Consider the following 20,067-nt stretch of genomic DNA (forward strand, 5'->3'; position numbering starts at 1 on the left):
CTTCTAAGACATGCTCTTCAAGATCTATCGAAACAGCAATATACTGGCCATGACACCTCGGGTCAGATGTTGCCGCCTCCTACTACGAGTTCCGTCTCTAGAGTGACTCACTTTAACTTGCCTACGCCTCCGGCAGCACAATATCAACCCTTGCTCAGCTCCTCCCCTCCCGAGTCAAACTTCGAGTGCAATTCTGCTCTTGACGAGACGCTGGGAGCCTACGTGAACTCCGAGTCTGGACCAGTCATCCACCAAGACCCTGATACGATGATGCATGACCAACACATCCCTTCCGGCCCTCTGACTCCTAGTGAGTTGAATCTACAAGACCTCTCACTTCTGGACGTTCCGAAGCGGACATCATATCCTGCGTTTCCGTCTCGGCCAGTGGTACAACGCAACCGTGCAAGTGTCTACGTTGTACAGTCAGTCGTATTCGACGAGTAAGTATGCGATTTGCATGTAGAGCAAAGCAAGACTAATCTTCGTTAAGATACTTCTCTGAAATTCTCCCCAACGAGGTCATCATTGCCTTTGATAGAGGTAAGCAGGTCATGAAAGTCGACAAGTACCTACTCTGCAACGAGTCTCGCTTCTTTGCAAAGATGCTCGATGGCCCATTCATTGTAAGTAGTCTACTAATCCATCCGTTTACCTCTAATCAAACCTAATGCATTCCAATAGCACGCACACACGCGCTATATCCGTCTCCGCGATGATTTCCCCTATGCCATCGTAGCCGCGGTGCAATTCATCGAGACAGGCATCTACATTTTCGACCCCAACATGCGCACTAAGCACCCACACATCACTCTGCTCGATCTCCACATCCACGCCTACCTTGTTGGCAGCAAGTACGACATGCCCAGGCTGTGCGACCATGCTATAGCAGAGTACATCAACGTCGCGCAGATGATACTCAGCCTAGGCGTCACATCCGACACCACATGCCCATCTGGACCCAACGAATGCTCCCCCTCTGCTGTAACGGACCGCTTCCTCGACTCCCTCGTCCTCCTGTGGAAGAACACGCCTAACCGTTACGACCCCATGCGTGAAGCTGTCCTCGAGCTCATCAAACCGGCACTCAACATGTTGTTGAAGCTGCGCTTCTTCGTGACGTTGATGATGGAGCTGGTGCCTTTCGGAGATGACATTATGCATAGTCTCGCCGAGGATGGATTGGATGTCAAGGCTTTCCCTTTGCCGGCGGGTGTGGGTAGGATGTGGGTGGTGAGGTTTGGTGAATTGTGATGGGAAGGACTGGTGGAGGGAGCGGAGATGGGTTAGAGAGATTGGGAAGGTCGATAGTGGAGATTCGTAAGGTATTAGCCCTTGCTATAAGATGGATAGCTTGATAGGCATAATACTCTGAAGCTGGTAGCGACACACGTGTCAACTTACCATATAGTTACACAATACAATATCTCGTTTAGGTAAACGCACTGTCATTTAGTATGTTGACGCCGGAATTCGATCCCTTCTCTTTGGTCCTTTATCGCTGCGCTGCCTGGATAGCTCTTGGGTACGGCGTTTCGTGCCAAAAATTTCACAGCGTGAAGACATGGAGGTGTTGGTACTAAATATCCAATTCGATCTAAGCTTTTGATCCCGGATGCCATGACTCCATAATGACATACCACGCATCGCCGATGGGGTATTCCTGCTTACACATAAAGCTACATACAGTAACGCACTATACTCATCTATTGCGTCTTCTTCGTGCTGCGCTCAGTCGGCGCACTGTACAACCACACGGCCACAAAGGCTAGCCAACCCAGCACCGTAACCCAGATACCGCCAATCCATACCCACGCACCGCTAATCTGCCAACTCCTCGGCCATTCGTCGTGCGCAAAGTGACGGACAGTGACTTGGCGTTTTTCGTCAATGTTAGTCACGAAAGGTCGTCGGTAATTGACGCGGAAGTTGAAAATGCCGTGCTGATCGGGTGTCTTGAACGCGACGCCGAAGATGGTAGCATTTGCGGTCTGAGCGACGGGTGAAAGGTTCAGGCGCTGGAACGGGGAAAGCATGCTGAATTCGAGTTGGATTTTGTCATTGGGTGATGGGACGAAAGGAGCAAGGTGATCGTTCGTGTATTCCGAGATTTCAACTTGGAAGTGCTATATTATTGTCAGTAAGATGATCCGAAAATAGTGGGGATTAAACATACAACATCGGTCTTGATGCGGTAGATGGTGGGGTTGTTTTCCGGGATGGCGGTGCTGGTGTTCAGCTTCTTGCTGGCACCCTCATCCTGGTAGTGTAGCAGCTTTCCAACTGTCAACACGCCCGTCTCCTTGAAAGTCCAAGCAGACAACTTTTGCGCAAAGTCGCGGTTGGCGGTCGTGATAGCCTTTCCATTCAACTTGACCTTCTCGGAGAACCACTTGTTCTGCAACATCTCGGCTGACCCAACAACAGTCAAACGTGCCGCATTGTTCGCCTGAATTGCGGAGACCAAGTTGAGCTGCCCACCGACCGCGAAAGGATCCTCAACACCCTCAGCCTCGTCCTTGGGGTTGTAGCTGTATGCCGTGCTAGGAGCGCGTAGAATGGGCGAAGTGAGAGGCGACTCGTTTCCAAGAGCCTGACCAACAGCGCGCGGCACTGCAACATATCCCTCACCCGCGAAGTAGTTCTTGACGTCCGATCTCAGCGCAGCCGGGAATGGAAGTAGTAGCACATCGTGCTTCTCTTCAGCGGACGAAGAATCGTAGTTGAAATGATCTACAACCAATGCACCCTTGTCGGCGGGGATGTTGATGTCAAGCTCCAAAAGCAATGATTGAACGGCGGTGGGCGTAGCTTGCTCGCTGGACAGCGCGACGAGAAGGTTCCCCTCCTTCTTCATGAATTCGAGGAGGTTGTTCGCGGTCAAAGCAGGGCCGAGGCCTTTCGACTTTGCGGGGAGAAGGAGGACATGGTCGTATGCTCGCTCGCCGTGTCTCAGTAATGAGAGCTTATCTGCCTTTGGTGATTCAACGGTTGTGGAGAATCCGCGAGCTGAATAAATTGATTAGCTTGGTTATTGTCTAGAATCTAAGCTAATTGATGCTATCATGTCATTCCCATCTCTGGTGTGAGAGGATCGCAAGGCTAAGGTGCAGCTTTCAATAGCTTTGAATCCGAAAATGGTACCATCTGTAGAATCGGGTCTCAAGAAGCACCACGAAAGCCAGAAAGTTTCCCCATGCCGAAAAGAGCTTTCCACTTACAGGTCAAGTCCTCGAGAAATACACTGTACTTCTCCCTCTCCGCCTGCTCCTCGAGCACTACCAGCAATCGATTGCCCGTAAAACTCTTCGCCTGAACCACCACGGCCCACACAAAAGCTAAGGTGCAAGAAAATAACCACCTCATCCTGTGAATTGGAAGTTGGACTTGTCAAGTTGCATGATGGAGCTGTAACGGGAGACGTATGCAATGCCAAGCCCATCGGTGCCGGAAAATCGCAGCACGCCGATTGGAGTGAGCGGAGTCGACCGTCAAGCACCTCACAGCATCCAACATCGACGACCTAACAAGCAATTGTGCGCCATTGAGGCTAACAACACGTCCATAGCCACTCACATATCCGGCTTGAACATCACGTACATGACATCTACGCCCCAAATCGTTGCACATGTGCTAATGCGACAAGTAGAAACTCTACCACAATGGCCGGCATTCCCCCATCTCCGCTCTTCTTCAGGCAACCGATACGCTACCTCAGATGGGCGTCTATAAACAAGCCCGCATACTTCTACTCAATTATCGTCGGTGTCACGGGTCCTATAATGCTGGTAACGGTGCCGCCGATCCGGAGATACTTGGGCGAGGAGCAGATTGCGAAGATCCCCATGACCTATCCTGGTACGTATAAGATCTTGGAGGCCCAAGACGAAGTTGGTGTCAATACGGATGCGTGGATCAAGAGGAAGAAGGGGGAAGAGGGGGAATACCCAGAAGAATGGAGAGAGATATGGAGCAATTAGCTGACGTGAAACAGTACCAAAGGGACCACGACCGAGGCCGACGGGATTTGATGACGAGTAGGGAGTGTGCGAGGAGAAGGAGGGAGGACTGAAGGACGACAAGAATGGTGAGGACAGAGGACATGTTATCACCAGTGGCGCCAATCGAATCTACAAAAACCGAGAGAGGGCGCATTTAAGAAGCTGGGCATCAGGATTGCCACAGAATACTGTATAAAGTTCATTTTCTTTTCTTCAATGCTCTGCCTGAAGTGATATGCAAGTACTAACAACCTTTTGTATTTTACACATATTGTAGGGATCTGACAGCTGCATGCAGCTTTGGAATATATGGGATTTTGTTTAAGATACAAGAGCCTGGAGGCATTCGAAACGCTCTCAAAAACGGATCCATCAATCCCGAAGGAGGCCCGAAGGCGACAGAACACCATAGAGAAGCGCTTTTGGTGGAATACCGCAGCCTGATCGACGGCACACTGTTTCCCTGACTGTAGAACGCCAACTTGAAACTCCAGCCTGACGCCTACCACGCAAATGCAATCCCAACCCAGCCTAGCCTTCACGAAGCAGGTGATTTTCTACACCTAGCCGATCCTGGTACGCTTAGTTCTCGAAGTCGTAGGAACATCCTCCGTATCGCTCTCCTCAAAATCCTCCTCCCTTTCCTCCGAGGCCTCCACACTCAAACTTTGGTCCTGGAACATCCTCGCCGTATCCAAAGTCTGACGTGCAATCTCGTTGCCACCGGGCTTGTAATCGCGCTTCGCCGGCACGACTTTCGCCGGCACCTCGGCGTTCAGCCATGGATAGTCCTTACGTTGAAAAGCCGTGCACGTCAAATACTTGACGGGAAACCGATTGACATCCAACTGACAGTTGGACTTGAGGATAGCGTGCTGGTTGACAATGGATTTCATGCACTCCTTGATCTCCAAGAGATGGTTTTCCAGCACGTTCATTGCCTTTTTCGTCATGGGGAAATGTGTGTGGAATTGGTTGATGATAGATTTGTCCATATAGGACTCGCCGGCGGTTCCAATCTGCTTGTACAGTCCGTATCCACAATCCTGGCTATGACGACCCTCTTCCATGTTGAGGTGCTGGGCGATCCATTGCCGGAAGAATGACAGCGCCATCCATATGAGTATGTCTTTGGCGTAGGCTTCGCGCTTGATAGGGAGGTCGTCGACAGGAAGTCTCATCCTGGGGGGGTAGTACGACGTGAAGCCGTCCTCAAGCTGTTTGCATTTTGCGACTAGGACACGGTGGTACTTTTCGATCAAGTCGCGTAGACCCGGGACGGTGTGGAGTAGTATGTCTACCGACTTATTTTCTTTGATTTTTTTCCAGTTGCCCACAAGATGGATCATACACTCTTTGAATATCAACTCACTCCTGATCCGGTAAGCTAATTCCACCCACCTACAGGGCGCACCCTGGATGGCACGAAACAAGCCTTGCCCATGCTTGAACAAGGCGACTTCGATGGGTTTCCTGACTAGGCCGGTGCATCCAAGGTAGTCGGAAACCACGAGCAGCTGGAAACAGTCTGACAGAGCAGCGGACATATTCTCGTCGTCGATGACCAGCTCCTTACCGTAGAAGGCGTACAACACGGCTTCATAGTGGGCGTACGCCTTGAGTGCTTTGGGGATGCGCCCATTTTCATTGACGACCATGCCGGAGCGACCATCGGCGCGCTCGCCTGTTGGTGCGAGATCCTGTAGGTACCTCTATTAGCCATCATAATCAACTTTGATACACTGCTGACGTCAATCAGGGTGTTCTATAACGTACCACGAGCTCAAGGCATCCAGCCGGATACTGGCTACACGGCAAGCGAGTGAGCTCAATCATCCAGCGAACCTTGATTCCGGCGTTCCTCGCGCGGCTGTTGAGCTTCGCGGCATTGGGTTCGGTCAACATGTCAGCGAAGAGCGTGGAGCTCCTCGCGAGTGTACCGGAGTGGAATTTGTAACGGCGTTCACGACCGAGGATGACCTCGACATCTTCAGCTTGATTCATGGCGACGACCTTGAGGTGTATTGGTGGCTACGGGAGAGTATGTTGATAATTGTGGCCTAATAGGTGGGTGGTAGAAGGTGGGGGCAGGTAAGGCTAGAGTACGATTATATAGCCGAGAGGTACTGCGGTGAGTCGCGCTATCACTTGACTAGAATACTAGGGACCTTGGCGGTCTGTGGGCGGAGTGAAGGAGGTGGGGTAGAAAGGTTAGTCGTTCTATCGTACTGTAACCTAGCCTCAGCCTGATGCAGGTTTACTTACAAGTCTGAAATGTCAATCCCTACTTAAGGGTCGGCAGGCAATATTGAGGGCACATATTCTGTCGCTAGGAAACGCGCTGAGGTGCTCCAGCCGTACCTTTTGGTTTCTAGCAGTGAAAGAGACCGCGAGTTGCATGCGCGGGCATACATGGCCCGTTCCAATTTCAATCTACCTCTATAGTCCTTTATACTAATCACGTTTCTGTAAGAAATGTAGAATCGTGCGTTCTATAACAGCCTGAGCCAACGCAACTAATTTCCAAATCAAGTGAATATGCACACCACTACTTCAAGCGGCAAGTGCCACCAGTATACATCAATAATGTAGCCTCTACATAATGTATGTAAACAACACGCTCTATTTAGAGTACCCGAGGGCGGTTAAATAACAGCATTATGACTTGATGCATGTTTCTAGAGCTCATATCCGATTTTCCAAGGCCTCGTCACAGTGTTAAACTCCGCTTTCCTCTTGGTGGAACACTAATTCTCTTCAAGAACTATCTCAACCGCACCTGGAATTCTCCACTTTCACCCGTACTACTTTCTCTCACTCTTCTGCACCTTCGCCGTGTCCAAAGCTTCCCTAAAGCAGTAACCAGGATGAAACACATTCAGCACTAAAACCGCCGCAATGATTACTGCACCCTCTAGTCCGATGAAGTACTTCTGCGTCTTGATGAGACGCCCACTCCAACCCTCACTCAATTCCGCCACGCGGTATACGCATCTTGTGAAAATGCACAGCGTGGAGAATGCCAAGGCGACGAGAAAGGCCCTGAAGACCCACGACTGACGGAGCTTTGCGTGTCGGGGGTCAAGCGCGTTTTGAGAGCCGAGGTGGGCGGTACGCTGAATTGTGCGGACGGCAAAATCCAGGGCGAGGATCATAAAAATTAGCAATGTGACCACTTGCACCACAAGTCCAGCGATCATAATATTTGTTCCTACTTTGGGATTTTCTCCTGTGTGCGTCTTAGCAGACGCCATTGCGCCACCGATAGCTTGCAGCACGAGGGAGATGATGTCGCAAGGGATGAAGATTCGTGGGTAGGAGAGAGGTTTGATCCGTGAGTTCTCTGGGCCGAATGTCACTACAATTCGGGAGAGGCAGAGGTATATACCTGCCGCGAGGAAGGCGGGAGCAATGGTGAGACAGATGATTTGGATGAGGAAAGGGTTCTGTGCGTGATTAGCTTCACTTCGCCTAGGAATGGTCGTGAGAACATGTTCTGAACATACCTCATGAAACAGATCATTGTACGCCAGTATGCGTCCGATATACCCAATAACTTCCAATATACAACCCATCTCCATAGCAATAGTAAATCCGAGCCATTTCTTGCCCGAAAAACCCTGAGCCAGGAATGCCAACGTAGAGATGCCGAATAGAACAACAAACGCTATGTTCACGCCATGGGAAGGGCGATAGCCCCAGAATGACCCCTCGACCCCGCATTCCTCGTACGTGCAGGTATCGCGCCAGTCTGCGTCATCCATGGTGGTAGTGATTTCTTCGTTGACCCTTAGCGAGAGTTGTAAGGTTAAGGGGACGTCAAATCCTGGGTATGTTTGTTGACGCTAGGTTTGGGTTAAAAATTGGAACCTGGGTAAGACAGGTGCCACCGTAGATAGCGGCAACAACAGGTAGATGTGAAAGGAGCGAGTTTCCGTAGAAAGAATTGAGTAAGGGCACTTCTTTAGGCTCTTGATGTATGTATGCATATAACGACTGTGGATTTTCCAAGAAGGTGTCGTGTCCAGAGTGAGTCTGTGAACAGAAGGAGCGGCACTGGTGGAAATAGGGCGAACACGGTAAGAGTCACACAAGTGAGAGTAGGTGACACCTACCATATACTTCCTAGTCTTTAGCCTGCCTGATCGCTTACTCCAATACTCGGCCGAATTCCGGCATGCTTAGAAAATTGACCCGTTTTTATGTCCACCTACAATCCTCCCGCCGCATCCGGAACTACACGCATGGTCGATACGAGAGAGGCGATGCCTTCATTGGCCGGGCATCGGACTGCTTGGCTTTCCGTAGAAAGTGGATAAGTATGTCTTTGAACAGTTGGGTCGCTTAGTTTTACTCGTATATGTAGGCTCGAAGGTTTGACCCTTCTGCGGACCTACGGACCAAGTACTAGAATGCTTCAACTTCTCCAATCCACCGCGGATGCTTTGGAAGTCTGTTTGACTGTTATTGGTTATATCGTTATTGACTAAACTGGGGCAAGTCGTGACAGGCGGTAAAGTAGGTTCGGCGTCAAACAGGTAAAGGAGAAAGATCTTCGCTAGCAGTGTAGAGAAACCCAAATTCGAAAGAAAAAAATGCAAAGGAAGGAAAGAAGTGTATGACATACGGAGAGCATCATACGCGATGGAACGTACACTTGATACGCTCGAACAAGTCATTTGACGGCCTGTGGAACGATGCAATACAATCTCACATTGGCCACCACACATCGATTCCGTATTTGGTGTTCCCTCATCCAACATCGACAAGGAAGCCCGGTTGTGTGAATCGAAACACAGGGCGGCGCAGGAGGATTGTTTGAGTCCGTAGGCGGATCGTCAAGCCCACTAAAAGTCATTGAAAGATGTAGTTGAGTTGTTTCATCAGTCATGACTATCGGTTGAAGAGTCATGCTTCGTCCATGGACTTCATGTGACTGCGGCGCTATGCGGAGGTGGCGGAGGTGCCTCGAGTCTTGTGTTCTCAGCCAGCATCCTACTAAACACAATGCCGACACCCTCAATGACTGCAAGTAAGACAGCACATCCAATTGCATTATTGCGCATAGCTTTTGCTCCACCTCGAATAGCGAGAGCTCCACCAGTCATAAAGCCACCGAGAATGGCATTCCAAGGATCTTCTTTCTTCCTGCAAGAACATCAGTATGCCGTATTCTTAGGCCCAGTATTTGAAATCATGTATGATAGCTAGAAGGGAGAGAGTTCGCACCTGATACCTTTGACAGCACAATCAAAGGTGCTGAACAGTCCACCCCAGACGCCGAAGTTACCACCGAGGACAGGCGCTCGTGCCTTGATAGCCGTGATGGACCCGATGCGTCGTTCACCATGAGGAGAGTTGCTATTGCAAGGTCAATTGGCCTATACAGGATATAGAACAGCCATTAAGACATACCGGAAGCCCTTCACTGCGTGCCATACAGCTCCTCCTATAGCCTGCAGGCTTGTTACCATGGAGCCCCATCCGCGACGGAGTCAACGCTCAGCAATCGATAAGATAACATACCCCCATAGAAAAGGCTCCACCAAAATCACTAAGTGCTACCCATGGACACGGATCACGAGTGTGATCCATGGACATTCTGGACTGTCATGTAGCGTCAAAGTAAGCTTTGAGCTTCGTAGGTTGGCATGCGGGGTTAGCAGCTCTCAATGAGTGTAGCAACGAGTGGGACCTTCGGAGGAGGTTTGCCCGTGCGCCGAGGGGCATATGATTGAAGGATAGCTGCCCTGGTGGCTTGAATGTGGATTCAAGTTCGCTCAGGGTCTGGGAGCGATATATGGTTGTCGTTGTCGAACTCTGTAGGGCGACATGTTCTAGCGCCGCAACATGCTCGACAATCGTATCTGAGAAGGAATTTATAAGGCTCACCCAGCTCTCAGCAAAGCGTAGAGGTATTTTTGCAATAACACTAAAGCAATGGTATTCAGCAGTGCTATTGATAGTCCATGAACAAAACCCAGTGGGCACCAGGATGCTGCTTGGAGTATCTTCTAAATGGTGCATCGTAGTAACGAGATACCTTTATATTGGTAGTGACCCGATTTTAGGGTAAGTTTATTGACCAAGAAGATAAGGCAGTTACTTTGCATGCAACTGGGTATATAGGCCGGGATTAGTGTGAATAGGGCCTTGGTTATGTTGAAGCTTCTCATAGTTCCGTCGAAGCCGCTAGGCTTCCAATCCCCATTCAGAGACACGACTAACCTGAATATAGTAGATGGAACGATCTTTGAAAATGTGCCTAATGAACTTCTACTACCGTGCTCCCCGCTCTGCTGAATAACTGGAGGGTAGCCTTTCCTAGCAACCCGTCGGTGTCACAGGAATATTGGTGCGTTCCAGGATCAGAAGTGATGCTCGTGCTATTAGCTGCTCCTCGGGCAATTGTAATTTTTCATTGGGCTGCAGCTCCACGATGGCTTGGTCGATAGAATGAGTACTCTAAGAGAGCAACGAGAGGTCAAAGCAGCGTGGCATGCTCCTTTCGTCATTCGAAAGAGACAGAATCAGGAGCCATTACCAATCCATTTTCGATGTTAGCGCCCCCAGCACGGTCATTGCGAGATGATATGCAGTCGGGTGCGACGTCAACCTCCTTCAATAGCTCTGCCTACGTAGCTTCACCTGCTCTATCATCCCTCTTCAAGCCCCTGATTGCAACGTTGACGCAGACTGTTGCTCGCTAGCAGTGGTCCTATTTTGGCGAGCTTGGAGGCCACATCACTGCGACTACGTGTGTCTTGGCGTTGGCGAACTGCCATCGCTTGAGCTCGGGTATCGACACCACCACTGCTGTCACTCATTCCGACCACACTTGACTTCTGCTTTGGATCCGGTAAGTTGTTGCTATTAGAATAATCGGCCCCGTAGTTCGACTGTATCTTGTCAGTCAGTCAGGTACCGAGCAATAGAGGGGTTCCCGCTAACTGCTACCAGAGTCGTTCCTCGTCCAGCCCACAACCCCCTCGAAATAGGTGCGTAGAGCTTCCAATACCACAACAACTACACGTGGAAATGTAGAGAATGGGACCAAAATGCTTCGAGAATATATATTCGTTAGCAGCGGATGCCGACTGGACATGGTCGCTAATGTGGGACAAGACAGGCACTATAGAGCAGACTCTTGGGATTGTATTGGACGCGCCGACTACTGCGCTATCTTTATAGATAGGCGTTGGAGGAAGGATTGCCAGCATGGCAGCGGCGACTGCGGGTAAGCATTGGAAGACGTTGTAGGCTCCCCACAGCGCTCTTCTACCATTTTCGTTTTCTGCACCCTTACACTACACGGAATGTCTCGTATGGGCCTGCTTCCTGCTCTCTCCACATATCTGACATCGCTTCTTCCCTACGCAGGCTACGAGTGGAACCGCTGTTCGCCGCTACGCTCCTCGCCCGACACCTCGTCTTCTATGTACCCCGATCGGCCCATTCGCCCTCTGCCCAGACGCTCTCTGCGCGCCCGACTGTCCCCCGAGCAGGCTGAGACGATTGTGTTCCCGCACAACCCCCCATCGAGTGGCCCGCTGTTCAATTTCCCGTATACGGCCAGCGAGCGTGGGAACAGGTCTCTCCGGACAGGCGAGAATGACCACCATGCCTGCCACTGTGGCCATACTCATTCAGAAGTAGAGAGCGAAGAGGAAGAGGACGAGCGCAACGGACCGTTGCCTTCTTCTCCGAGCTACCAGTACAGCAGGCATGCGTCTGGCAAGTCTGCGGCTGGCGTAACGGGTGCCTATGCGAAGCCGGGCTCAACCGCCTCTTCGGTGGATGGCTATGAGTCATTTGAGAACACCAACAACAAGAAGAAACGCAAGATTCCGAACATGGGCAACAACAGCTCGCATCATGCGAATCTTGCTGGAGATTTGGCAAGCATGGGCATTGCGCAAGCCCACGAGACAGGCGCCATCGACGACGCAGATGGGCCTGGACGCTACTACGGCTCGGCGCCCGCAACACCTCAGCACAGCATAAACTCGGGGACAGGCATCTCTGGCGCAGGTAGAGGGCGTTTCGGGCGATCTGGCTCTGGACGGTCCGAGAGGCGAGTATTGGGCAATTCGACCAATCTCGCCAACGCCAAAGCGAGCAGCAAACGTACGGTGTCACCTCGGGAAATCACACGTCTTTACCGCGAAGAGTCCGTGCGCTGACTATTTATTTACTAGGTCCTCCAGAGCAGAGTGGCATCATCTCCACCGCCATTGCCAATGCGCAAGCGACGCCGCCGCCCCAGGGCAACGAGAACGTGAGCTTGCTACAACAAGAAGCTGCGAAGAACAGCGCAAACAAGACGCAGTTTACCTTTACCTGCGGCTCGGACTCGGCCAACAAGATGGTTTGGCCAGGACAAGAGAACGGACCCTATCCCAAACCGCGTGCCTTGTACCCGACTACGGCTGCTACTATTCCCTCTGGCCCCAAGGCTGTCCGATCCCCAAACTACACTCGCACAGCCGTCCGCCCCGACGCTCCCAGGGTGTCCACCCAGGGCACACAGACGAGTCCGAACATAAACGGTGCGGCTGCGTATCCACCGCCTATGGATAAGAACGCGCCGCAGGCCCAGAAGGGTGGCCAGCCGCAGCAACAAGCACCTCCGCCGCCAAAGCCCAGGCGTAGCGCATCCAAGCTATATGCCTTTGCTGCCCGCAAGCGTCGCATCCAGCAGGAATACGCCAACTTCCACAACCCGCCCACTCAGCCCTGGATATGCGAGTTCTGCGAGTACGAGGACATCTTTGGTCACCAGCCCAAGGCTTTGATTCGGCAATACGAGATTAAGGACAGGAAGGAGCGGAAGCGACTAGCGGAAAAGCGCCGGCTGCTAGAAAAAGCCAGGATGAAGGGACGGAAGGGAAAGAAGGCTAGCAAGAAAGCGCAGAACAACGCCAACAACGCCCAACACACGCAGAACCCTCCACCGGGCAGTTACGACCGGCATCCTGACGATGGGATGTTGGATCCACAGGACGACGAGTACTATGACGACGACGGTTACGATGACGTCCAGAACTCTCTAGCAGCCCGTCGAAGCGGTAGATGCCAACATGGCTGCCAGCATCACCCTCCACATCCACCACATCCTCCTTCGCAGAAGGTGTCGGGCATACCTCCTGGTGATCCTCGAGTGGGTGGGCCGCCTATTGCCAACGGTGCCTAGCATCTGGACATGACGGGGTGGGCCGTCCTTGTTCTCTCATTATGTCTTCTTGTTCTGTCTTTTTCCATTGCTATCATGGCCGAGGTTGTTGAATTGTCCGGTTGGAAGAGCAGTTCTATGTCCAGGTGGGCCCTTGGACTAATTGTAGGAAAGGACTTTTGACAGAGACCATGAGCGGCTGCTAGAAGCTCCGGACCTTGTTACCAGGGTCTTTTCGTACCACCCCCTACGTTCTTGGATACTCGACCGACATCTCCACCGATCTCATATCGACAAACCGGCTATGGGGCGCATTATTCCCTACTTGTCCCCAGGCGTTCTTAGCATCATATTTAGAACACCCCCCAGCATAGCCCCGGAGCCCTGTATATCCTGTCATTTCCGCCCACTCGCCACCGATCACGACCCCTCGCCCTCACTTCGATTTGCCTAATCGAAACCAACAAAATCACATTCGTATCACACAACATCACATCACCCCACTCTTCTAGAAACTCGAGATATCGAATCGAGATGGACTGTATTTGGTACTGTACTAAGCCATACTGGCGGTCTTCGAAGTCAAGACAGGTAGAAACGGCCACGGATGAACTGCAAACTGTTCTACTGTCCACAATACTGGTGAATGGATTCCTTCGGGGCGGTAAATGATTAGATAATTGGCAGGCAACATTACACACATGTTGGTTACCGAATAGCTTACTAGTCTGTATCATAGTCTCTAGACAATGAACATACCGTTCCCGTAATCTCTGCTGTACCCCACCGCTCATGAGCACATTGATGTCAGTCCATGTACAAGCTTGATCGAAATGAACATACACTTTGTACGCATGATTTTTATCGCCGGCAGCCCTCATTCCGAGGTCTGCATTACATCCACTGACAATGTCTCTCACCATTGGTTTTGCTTTGATTGTAACACAGTCGCTTTCAGCATATAAAGGAATGATTCTTGCTTCTTATTCGCATATCTGTCTTCATCACAAGCGATCGTGCGATGGCTTACAATTTACTCTCCGCCTCTACTACGCGCGGATGCGCTACCTTGCCTGGCTTCAGCGTACTCCAGTTACTCTCATAGCCTTCTTCGACATCTGGATACGGCCCCAATGGGGTAATAGAGAGTGGATTGATATCACCATGGCTCTTCGTGTACTGTACCATTAACGTAAGTATACGTACGTGACTAGGGACTGGGCTCTAGTTCAAAAGGGGAGGATAACCTACATTCTCCTTGATGTGCTGGAAATCAGTTGATTCTTTGAAGCCCTCGACATTCCAGTACAAATTCTTGAGCCAGTTGTTCAGCACAGGGTAGTCATGGCGTATCGTGCCCAGGTTCGTTTTGAAATGCTGCACATATACGGTATCGAACCTGACGATAGTTGGGTACGCGAGGAGATCTAGCTCCGTCAACGTCTCACCCAGAATATATGGGCCGCCGTTGGCATGCACCAGCGTTTCCAGCTTGTTCAGCGCAGCGAAAAGCGGTACAACGTTCTTCTCGTAGTCTTCCTGTGTACGCACGAACCCGGCTTTGTACACGCCGGAGCAAATCAGCGATGTCAGCCACGGTGCTATCTCATCGATTTTACCCCGCAATTCAGCAGGATAGAAATCTAACTCTTTCACCTTCTCGTCATCGGCTAGCACCGAGTCGAAAGCATGGGGAAGCCATCTCAATATCTCGGCACTCTCATTGTTCACGATACTGTTGGTTTTCTTGTCCCATAGTAGTGGGACACTGTACTTCCCCTTGTATGCTGGGTCGTCGCGGAAGTAGAGTTGGTGCATGAACTGGCTGTTGAAAAGGCTGTCGGGTGTAGCGTTGGGATATGTTTCGTCGAAGCGCCATCCCGGTTCGCCCTTTGGGTACGGGCGGACGATAGAGATGGGGAGGATGGACGTTAGGTGCTTGAGGTGGCGAACGAGATTAACGCGATGCGCGAAAGGGCAAAAGAGTCCTAGGAGATAGTCAGACTATTGAACAGTGTAGTGCTTTTAGTTTAGCGGAGACATGAATGTTAAGATAGACAAGTCTGTACGATTCACTGCCTACCGATGTATAAGTGATACCTGTCCTTATCAGGTAAGGAACCTCCTCCTTCTTCAATCCTACCGTGCCATCCATCATCAGTGCCATATTTATGAATCTCTTTGCCAGTCATCTTTAAAGCGCACCACTCGTAAGCCAACGATTTGAATACGGAACTGAATACGGAACAGCTAGGCGAAGCTAATAAGTGTAAGGCGGGGAGCACTAGTCCTTTTCTAGTTTACGGTCACGTGTATGCGCTAGTCTTTACAAGGTTCCAAATCGATAACGCTCAGTGTTCACTACTCGGTATGCGGCTAGGTCAGGCTACCGATATCTAAGATTAGAACAGGAGATTTCGATGCTTTCCTCGGTAGATCATCACCCAGCTCAAAGTGGGACATAATGCTGGTGGGATCAATTTTAGTGGCCTTCGTTGGGCTGACAATGACCATTGGCCGAGTCATCAGTCTGGATCACAGCAATGCGACCTATTCCTGCTTCTCCACATTGAATGATCGGACATCATCGGCACACATTCGTACCAATGTATCTACGGTAGCTCTTGACTGTCGCGGGGAGGCTCTCGCAGCTGAATGCTTTCAACTACGCTGTCACCGCATGACCTACATTAGCTAGTTCATCGCACGTAGAAGATTGAGCCGAGATTTGAAGGTCTAGAAAAGACAAGTATGGCTAAGGCCGCCATTACATCTCTTACTGCGAGAGTCGGCAAGCAAGACAATTTTAAGGATATCATTCCTTGGTTTACTGTCCGTTGCTATGGTATCTTCCTCGCGGTCTCTTCTTGAAGAAAGCCATCATCAATTGCAGCACTTTAGCTCCTCGCACAACGTTCCACACGGTACTCCGCATTTTTCAATACTTGGCCGTGCAGTGCTTGTTGCACTCGTGACGCCCGATGTCGCCTCCTTATTTTCATGGTCCTGCCCTGTGTTTTCTTTGGCGAGTTCAGGCTGTAGTGTCGCAGAATGAATTCCGTACGCATGTAAACACTGCGAAAAGATCTTCGCATTTTTCATGAAGCTTGCAATATCCGGGTCACTGACCACAATATGCGCGGACGCAACCGACTTTTTCTGGTCCAGACGCCAAACATGGAGTTCATGCACACTCTGCACACCTGGTATGGACTCCAAGTCATGCTTGATGTCCTCAATTTTGACTCCTAGGGGCGCAGACTGTAGGAGAATTTTCCCGGACCGTTTGGTGAGCGGCACGGCAGAGATAAGAATCATAATAGCAATCCACATAGATACTGCCGGGTCTGCGTAGAAGCGAGATGGTGACTTGACGAACCAAATGATGACTGCCGAGATAATGACGCCGATGTTGTTGATCGCATCGCCAATGACGTGTATCAGGACGCCCAGAATACCCAGATCCATGCCATGTTTCTTTGGCTTCGCAATGATATGCATATGGCTCGCATGCATAGGTGTAGGAACTATGTTCTCCTCATCCTCGTTCCCACTATGTCCATGGTCATGATCGTGCTCATGTAAGAACAGAGCACTAATGAGATTCAGGAAGAGACCGACGCAGCCAACGATCAACACCAACTTGGGATTCTCGACATGCTCGATCGAGATGAATCGCTCGATGGATTGGAGAGCGATGCTCAGGCCTAGAGCGAGGAGGAAGGCGCCGTTGAAGAAGGCACCTAGCAGTTGTGCTCGTGCCCAGCCGAAGGAGAGATCGGAAGGGGAGGTTTTGCGCTCTGTTACGTGGACAGCTACGAGTGCGACTATGAAGCCGATCAGATCATTCAACTGAGTAATGTTTAGTAGGCAAATGTGAAATGTGAGGGGAGCGTACGTAGTGAAAAGCATCTGCTACAAGGGCAAGAGACTTTGTATAGAAGCCAACCGATATCTCGGCAAGAAAAAAGCAGAAGGAGATAGCTATCACAGCCCGTAGACGTGTCTTTCGGGTGATCTGAAATCGACTGTGATGGTGAGCATGCTCATGATCGTGGTTGTGGGCCATAATGCGAGGAAGGACGAAGGAGGTGTCAAGGTCAAAGATGATTAGACGCGAATTAGAGAAGGAAGAATGGTAGAATGGAAGTGGAGAAGGAAAACGAAGATGAGTGCCTGCTTGGATGGCAAACAAATACTCGTTGCACCGGCTACATTAACAAACCCTTGTACAACTCGATAACATATCGTTTACATAGCTGAGACGCTACTGGTCGCGCATGCATTACGCTTGCGACTTTGGATAGTCATCGATTGCGCCTATGAACGGCAGCTGCAATTTGTGCGGGTGACACCGGCGCCCCACTGCGGACGGAAGGTGGTGATGCCAGTCAGATTGCAATGAGGCGTGCGTGGAACCGGCGATTGGCGTGAAGGGACAACCTTGGAATATAGCATCACATGATGGCGCGGAAGCCTAACGGAACGCGGCTTAACGCCGGCGGGGCGAATCACCGCCTTCTTCCGTGGCCCAGACCGACGGTCGCAAAATAATCTCTACTTTCTCTCGTCTGCTACGATTATCCCCACGCAATCTACACAACTCTTGATCACTCTACGGACCAACATATTCACTCGCTCTCAGCAACTGACAGTCAGCCGTTCACAAAATGGGTAACGGAGCCAAGTATGTCATTCACTGAACGAACGATGCGGGGCAGCGACTGACTTTGCGGTAGAGCACAGCAAAAGCGTGATCGCAAGGGCGACGCCGGCCCTAAGGAGGCGAAGAGCCAACTGAAAACAGTAAGACTTCTCCACGACCTCTAGGACCCATTCTCGAAGGGCTGGTCTCGGAAGAATGTATACTGACGCCGAAGCAGAACGTGGCCGCCCAAAGCATCAAGTGCAAGACCTGCTTTCAGACCTTCCAGGGCACCACCAGCCGCAAGCTGCTCACCGACCATGCCTCGAATAAGCACAGCAAAGACTTCGGCGACTGCTTCAACGCTGACGAGGGCGTCTCGAAGTAAGCGGATGTACAAAGAACCGACGAGGATAGCAATATAGAGGCGTGCGATTTATGCGAGCATAAGATACCACAACTGATGAGCGGGGAATGCTTGGAAGACGTCATGACATTTAGACAGCAGTAAAGATGATATGGTGCAAAGGCGTAGGGTGCATGGGATTCTGAATATGAATTGCATTGTTCAATATGCAATCGTCCATTTCACGTGTGACATCAAGTCCGCTGGTTGGCCTAGGGGTAAGGTCCCAGATGCCGCGGTCCTTCGCTTTCCATTCGCTACGAGCTCTGAGCTACTGTCGGCACTGATGACTAGACATGCTTACCTAGGATCGAAACATGCATATGTATCTTTGCGAGATCATAAATCTAACTGCGGGCCGTTGCTTACCGGCGATCATAGTTGTTTAGGGCCTCCTGCTGTCCTTAGGGATCCAACCGCTTTTGAACAAATAAGGCTTGAGTGGGGTTGGCGGCGACGAGTTGTCTTGCGGAGAGGCATAATTGTAGCGGTCTACTACGCAAGCTGTCGGCAACAATCATGGACGTCCAGTAGTGCAATCTGTTGACCAAGAGCGATTCAATCCGCCTCGATGAAGATATAGAGATTCTGTATGAGCCGTCTCTGTTCGGGAATAATGACGATGAAGGACTCCATCCACTTTCTCGTATAGATCTGGCCACATCAACTGCTTTCACCTTTATGCTAGGTTTGTTTTCGAGCTTTGAGACTACACTTGTCTGCGCTAATAAGTGAATCGAGTTCGATACCTTTTCCACTACTTAGGAACCACCTCTCACTTCAACTCACACTGCGTTCACTTCCGCGGTACCTAATTACAGTCATGACGTCCCCTGTGGTCCCCTACTACGCAGCTATAGAATCGCTTCCGGTGCAACTGCCCACCCTCGAGGAGATTCATTCATCGAAAGAATTCATGAGCGATCAAGAGGCACGGATGGTGGTGGGAGTTGGCGAGCACTTCGTCGTGAAGTATGGTGAGGGTGTCGATCTTATCGAGGGCGAAACAATACTACATCTAGAGTCAACAGTAGTGCCAACGCCACGAATCTATGCCTGGTTCCAAGATCAGAGCACCAAGAAGAATTACATCATCATGGAACGCATCAAGGGTCAGGTCCTTGCGTCCATGTGGTCGGACATTCCCAAGGTTACAAAAGAGGCCATTGCAACGCGACTCCGATCGATATTGAACGATATGCGAAAACTACCATCGCCCGACCAAGATTATCCGTTTTGCAGTGTAGGGCGCCGTGGGTTACCTGACGGGATCTTCTGGACCTCCGATCCAGCCGCCCCGTTCGCAGGTCCGTTCAAGACAGAACAGGAGCTCAACGAAGCCATGATCGCGAAGTATCGACAGGATGGCATGTCTACCGAGAGGGGAAACTACTACTCGCGCGTCTTTCAGCAACTCTTCCGAGATCATCCCGCAGTTTTCACCCACGGCGACCTGCAACGTAAGAACATCATGATCCGCGACCTTGGCGACGAAAACAAGGAGCCAGATATCGTTCTCATCGACTTCGAGTATTCCGGGTGGTACCCGAGCTACTGGGAATACTCACGGGCTATCTATGCATGCGGGAGGTGGTCGGATGATTGGAACCTTTCAGTCGAGACTTTCCTGAAGCCGGCGTATGTAGAGTACGCATGGACAGAACTGCTTCTCAGAGAGCTATGGACATGAGCAAGGACATTTGTTTCGACAGGGATTCGAACACGGGTATTGGTCTTTTTCCAGAACATGAACAGCGCCAAAGAAACCAGGCTACAATTTTCAAGGGTTGCCCCTAATGAGTTGGTTTTCTAGCGGTATTCATGAGGCACAGCCCATGATTAG

The 20,067-nt window shown here is 50.8% G+C and overlaps 14 protein-coding genes across 14 annotated transcripts; 6 read left to right on the forward strand and 8 right to left on the reverse strand.

The window, feature by feature from the left end:
- Nucleotides 1-270: 270 nt before the first annotated feature.
- K460DRAFT_281536 (uncharacterized protein) lies at nucleotides 271-1,254 on the forward strand (the record flags this gene model as incomplete). The annotated part of the gene is made up of 3 exons (XM_040928497.1): nucleotides 271-443; nucleotides 494-626; nucleotides 685-1,254. The coding sequence occupies 3 exons, from the start codon at nucleotides 271-273 to the stop codon at nucleotides 1,252-1,254; spliced, it is 876 nt and encodes a 291-aa protein (XP_040791200.1).
- Nucleotides 1,255-1,706: 452 nt separating this feature from the next.
- On the reverse strand, nucleotides 1,707-3,366 carry K460DRAFT_277143 (Dolichyl-diphosphooligosaccharide-protein glycosyltransferase 48kDa subunit; the record flags this gene model as incomplete). The annotated part of the gene is made up of 3 exons (XM_040928166.1): nucleotides 1,707-2,126; nucleotides 2,177-3,009; nucleotides 3,222-3,366. The coding sequence occupies 3 exons, from the start codon at nucleotides 3,364-3,366 to the stop codon at nucleotides 1,707-1,709; spliced, it is 1,398 nt and encodes a 465-aa protein (XP_040791201.1).
- A 296-nt stretch (nucleotides 3,367-3,662) lies between these two features.
- Nucleotides 3,663-4,041, forward strand: K460DRAFT_280124 (uncharacterized protein; the record flags this gene model as incomplete). The annotated part of the gene is made up of 2 exons (XM_040928383.1): nucleotides 3,663-3,858; nucleotides 3,995-4,041. The coding sequence occupies 2 exons, from the start codon at nucleotides 3,663-3,665 to the stop codon at nucleotides 4,039-4,041; spliced, it is 243 nt and encodes an 80-aa protein (XP_040791202.1).
- Nucleotides 4,042-4,564: 523 nt separating this feature from the next.
- Nucleotides 4,565-6,005, reverse strand: K460DRAFT_334981 (uncharacterized protein; the record flags this gene model as incomplete). Its single annotated transcript, XM_040930930.1, has 2 exons — nucleotides 4,565-5,701; nucleotides 5,778-6,005. 2 exons carry the CDS (start codon nucleotides 6,003-6,005, stop codon nucleotides 4,565-4,567), a joined length of 1,365 nt encoding a protein of 454 aa, XP_040791203.1.
- Nucleotides 6,006-6,617: 612 nt separating this feature from the next.
- Nucleotides 6,618-8,256, reverse strand: K460DRAFT_334983 (sphingoid long-chain base transporter RSB1). Its single transcript, XM_040930931.1, has 2 exons — nucleotides 7,508-8,256; nucleotides 6,618-7,447 (listed from the first exon to the last, which is right to left on the reverse strand). The coding sequence occupies exons 1-2, from the start codon at nucleotides 7,763-7,765 to the stop codon at nucleotides 6,806-6,808; spliced, it is 900 nt and encodes a 299-aa protein (XP_040791204.1). The 5' UTR covers nucleotides 7,766-8,256; the 3' UTR covers nucleotides 6,618-6,805.
- Nucleotides 8,019-8,886, reverse strand: K460DRAFT_78929 (uncharacterized protein). Its single transcript, XM_040938685.1, has one exon. The coding sequence runs from the start codon at nucleotides 8,762-8,764 to the stop codon at nucleotides 8,273-8,275; it is 492 nt and encodes a 163-aa protein (XP_040791205.1). The 5' UTR covers nucleotides 8,765-8,886; the 3' UTR covers nucleotides 8,019-8,272.
- A 43-nt stretch (nucleotides 8,887-8,929) lies between these two features.
- On the reverse strand, nucleotides 8,930-9,602 carry K460DRAFT_353600 (mitochondrial import inner membrane translocase subunit TIM17; the record flags this gene model as incomplete). The annotated part of the gene is made up of 4 exons (XM_040931727.1): nucleotides 8,930-9,149; nucleotides 9,231-9,362; nucleotides 9,417-9,457; nucleotides 9,528-9,602. 4 exons carry the CDS (start codon nucleotides 9,600-9,602, stop codon nucleotides 8,930-8,932), a joined length of 468 nt encoding a protein of 155 aa, XP_040791206.1.
- A 1,715-nt stretch (nucleotides 9,603-11,317) lies between these two features.
- On the forward strand, nucleotides 11,318-13,194 carry K460DRAFT_276942 (uncharacterized protein; the record flags this gene model as incomplete). Its single annotated transcript, XM_040928151.1, has 2 exons — nucleotides 11,318-12,128; nucleotides 12,200-13,194. 2 exons carry the CDS (start codon nucleotides 11,318-11,320, stop codon nucleotides 13,192-13,194), a joined length of 1,806 nt encoding a protein of 601 aa, XP_040791207.1.
- Nucleotides 13,195-13,360: 166 nt separating this feature from the next.
- Nucleotides 13,361-14,354, reverse strand: K460DRAFT_78872 (uncharacterized protein). Its single transcript, XM_040938684.1, has one exon. The coding sequence runs from the start codon at nucleotides 14,094-14,096 to the stop codon at nucleotides 13,527-13,529; it is 570 nt and encodes a 189-aa protein (XP_040791208.1). The 5' UTR covers nucleotides 14,097-14,354; the 3' UTR covers nucleotides 13,361-13,526.
- Nucleotides 14,200-15,365, reverse strand: K460DRAFT_276582 (uncharacterized protein; the record flags this gene model as incomplete). Its single annotated transcript, XM_040928124.1, has 3 exons — nucleotides 14,200-14,352; nucleotides 14,425-15,161; nucleotides 15,257-15,365. The coding sequence occupies 3 exons, from the start codon at nucleotides 15,363-15,365 to the stop codon at nucleotides 14,200-14,202; spliced, it is 999 nt and encodes a 332-aa protein (XP_040791209.1).
- Nucleotides 15,366-15,553: 188 nt separating this feature from the next.
- On the forward strand, nucleotides 15,554-15,963 carry K460DRAFT_78976 (uncharacterized protein). The gene has a single exon (XM_040938686.1). The coding sequence runs from the start codon at nucleotides 15,638-15,640 to the stop codon at nucleotides 15,869-15,871; it is 234 nt and encodes a 77-aa protein (XP_040791210.1). The 5' UTR covers nucleotides 15,554-15,637; the 3' UTR covers nucleotides 15,872-15,963.
- On the reverse strand, nucleotides 15,881-17,467 carry K460DRAFT_334995 (cation efflux protein). Its single transcript, XM_040930932.1, has 2 exons — nucleotides 17,072-17,467; nucleotides 15,881-17,025 (listed from the first exon to the last, which is right to left on the reverse strand). Exons 1-2 carry the CDS (start codon nucleotides 17,240-17,242, stop codon nucleotides 16,057-16,059), a joined length of 1,140 nt encoding a protein of 379 aa, XP_040791211.1. The 5' UTR covers nucleotides 17,243-17,467; the 3' UTR covers nucleotides 15,881-16,056.
- A 310-nt stretch (nucleotides 17,468-17,777) lies between these two features.
- On the forward strand, nucleotides 17,778-18,355 carry K460DRAFT_364644 (DUF1909-domain-containing protein). Its single transcript, XM_040933036.1, has 3 exons — nucleotides 17,778-17,860; nucleotides 17,913-17,979; nucleotides 18,057-18,355. The coding sequence occupies exons 1-3, from the start codon at nucleotides 17,844-17,846 to the stop codon at nucleotides 18,204-18,206; spliced, it is 234 nt and encodes a 77-aa protein (XP_040791212.1). The 5' UTR covers nucleotides 17,778-17,843; the 3' UTR covers nucleotides 18,207-18,355.
- Nucleotides 18,356-18,909: 554 nt separating this feature from the next.
- On the forward strand, nucleotides 18,910-20,027 carry K460DRAFT_78984 (kinase-like protein). The gene has a single exon (XM_040938687.1). It carries the CDS (start codon nucleotides 19,048-19,050, stop codon nucleotides 19,912-19,914), a length of 867 nt encoding a protein of 288 aa, XP_040791213.1. The 5' UTR covers nucleotides 18,910-19,047; the 3' UTR covers nucleotides 19,915-20,027.
- The last annotated feature ends 40 nt before the right edge of the window (nucleotides 20,028-20,067 follow it).

This window comes from Cucurbitaria berberidis (assembly GCF_010015615.1).
Source record: "Cucurbitaria berberidis CBS 394.84 unplaced genomic scaffold K460scaffold_2, whole genome shotgun sequence".
NCBI classification, from domain to species: domain Eukaryota; kingdom Fungi; phylum Ascomycota; class Dothideomycetes; order Pleosporales; family Cucurbitariaceae; genus Cucurbitaria; species Cucurbitaria berberidis.

Coding starts and splice junctions, on each gene's coding strand:
- K460DRAFT_334995 (XM_040930932.1), bottom strand. CDS start 17,242: ATGGCCCACAACCACGATCATGAGCATGCTCACCATCACAGTCGATTT. Junction 17,026..17,071: donor TAGCAGATGCTTTTCACTAC/GTACGCTCCCCT, acceptor AACATTACTCAG/TTGAATGATCTGATCGGCTT.
- K460DRAFT_364644 (XM_040933036.1), top strand. Junction 17,980..18,056: donor CGAAGAGCCAACTGAAAACA/GTAAGACTTCTC, acceptor ACGCCGAAGCAG/AACGTGGCCGCCCAAAGCAT.
- K460DRAFT_78984 (XM_040938687.1), top strand. CDS start 19,048: ATGACGTCCCCTGTGGTCCCCTACTACGCAGCTATAGAATCGCTTCCG.
- K460DRAFT_334983 (XM_040930931.1), bottom strand. CDS start 7,765: ATGGATGACGCAGACTGGCGCGATACCTGCACGTACGAGGAATGCGGG. Junction 7,448..7,507: donor ACAATGATCTGTTTCATGAG/GTATGTTCAGAA, acceptor AATCACGCACAG/AACCCTTTCCTCATCCAAAT.
- K460DRAFT_78872 (XM_040938684.1), bottom strand. CDS start 14,096: ATGGTGAGAGACATTGTCAGTGGATGTAATGCAGACCTCGGAATGAGG.
- K460DRAFT_78929 (XM_040938685.1), bottom strand. CDS start 8,764: ATGTTGGATGAGGGAACACCAAATACGGAATCGATGTGTGGTGGCCAA.
- K460DRAFT_78976 (XM_040938686.1), top strand. CDS start 15,638: ATGCTGGTGGGATCAATTTTAGTGGCCTTCGTTGGGCTGACAATGACC.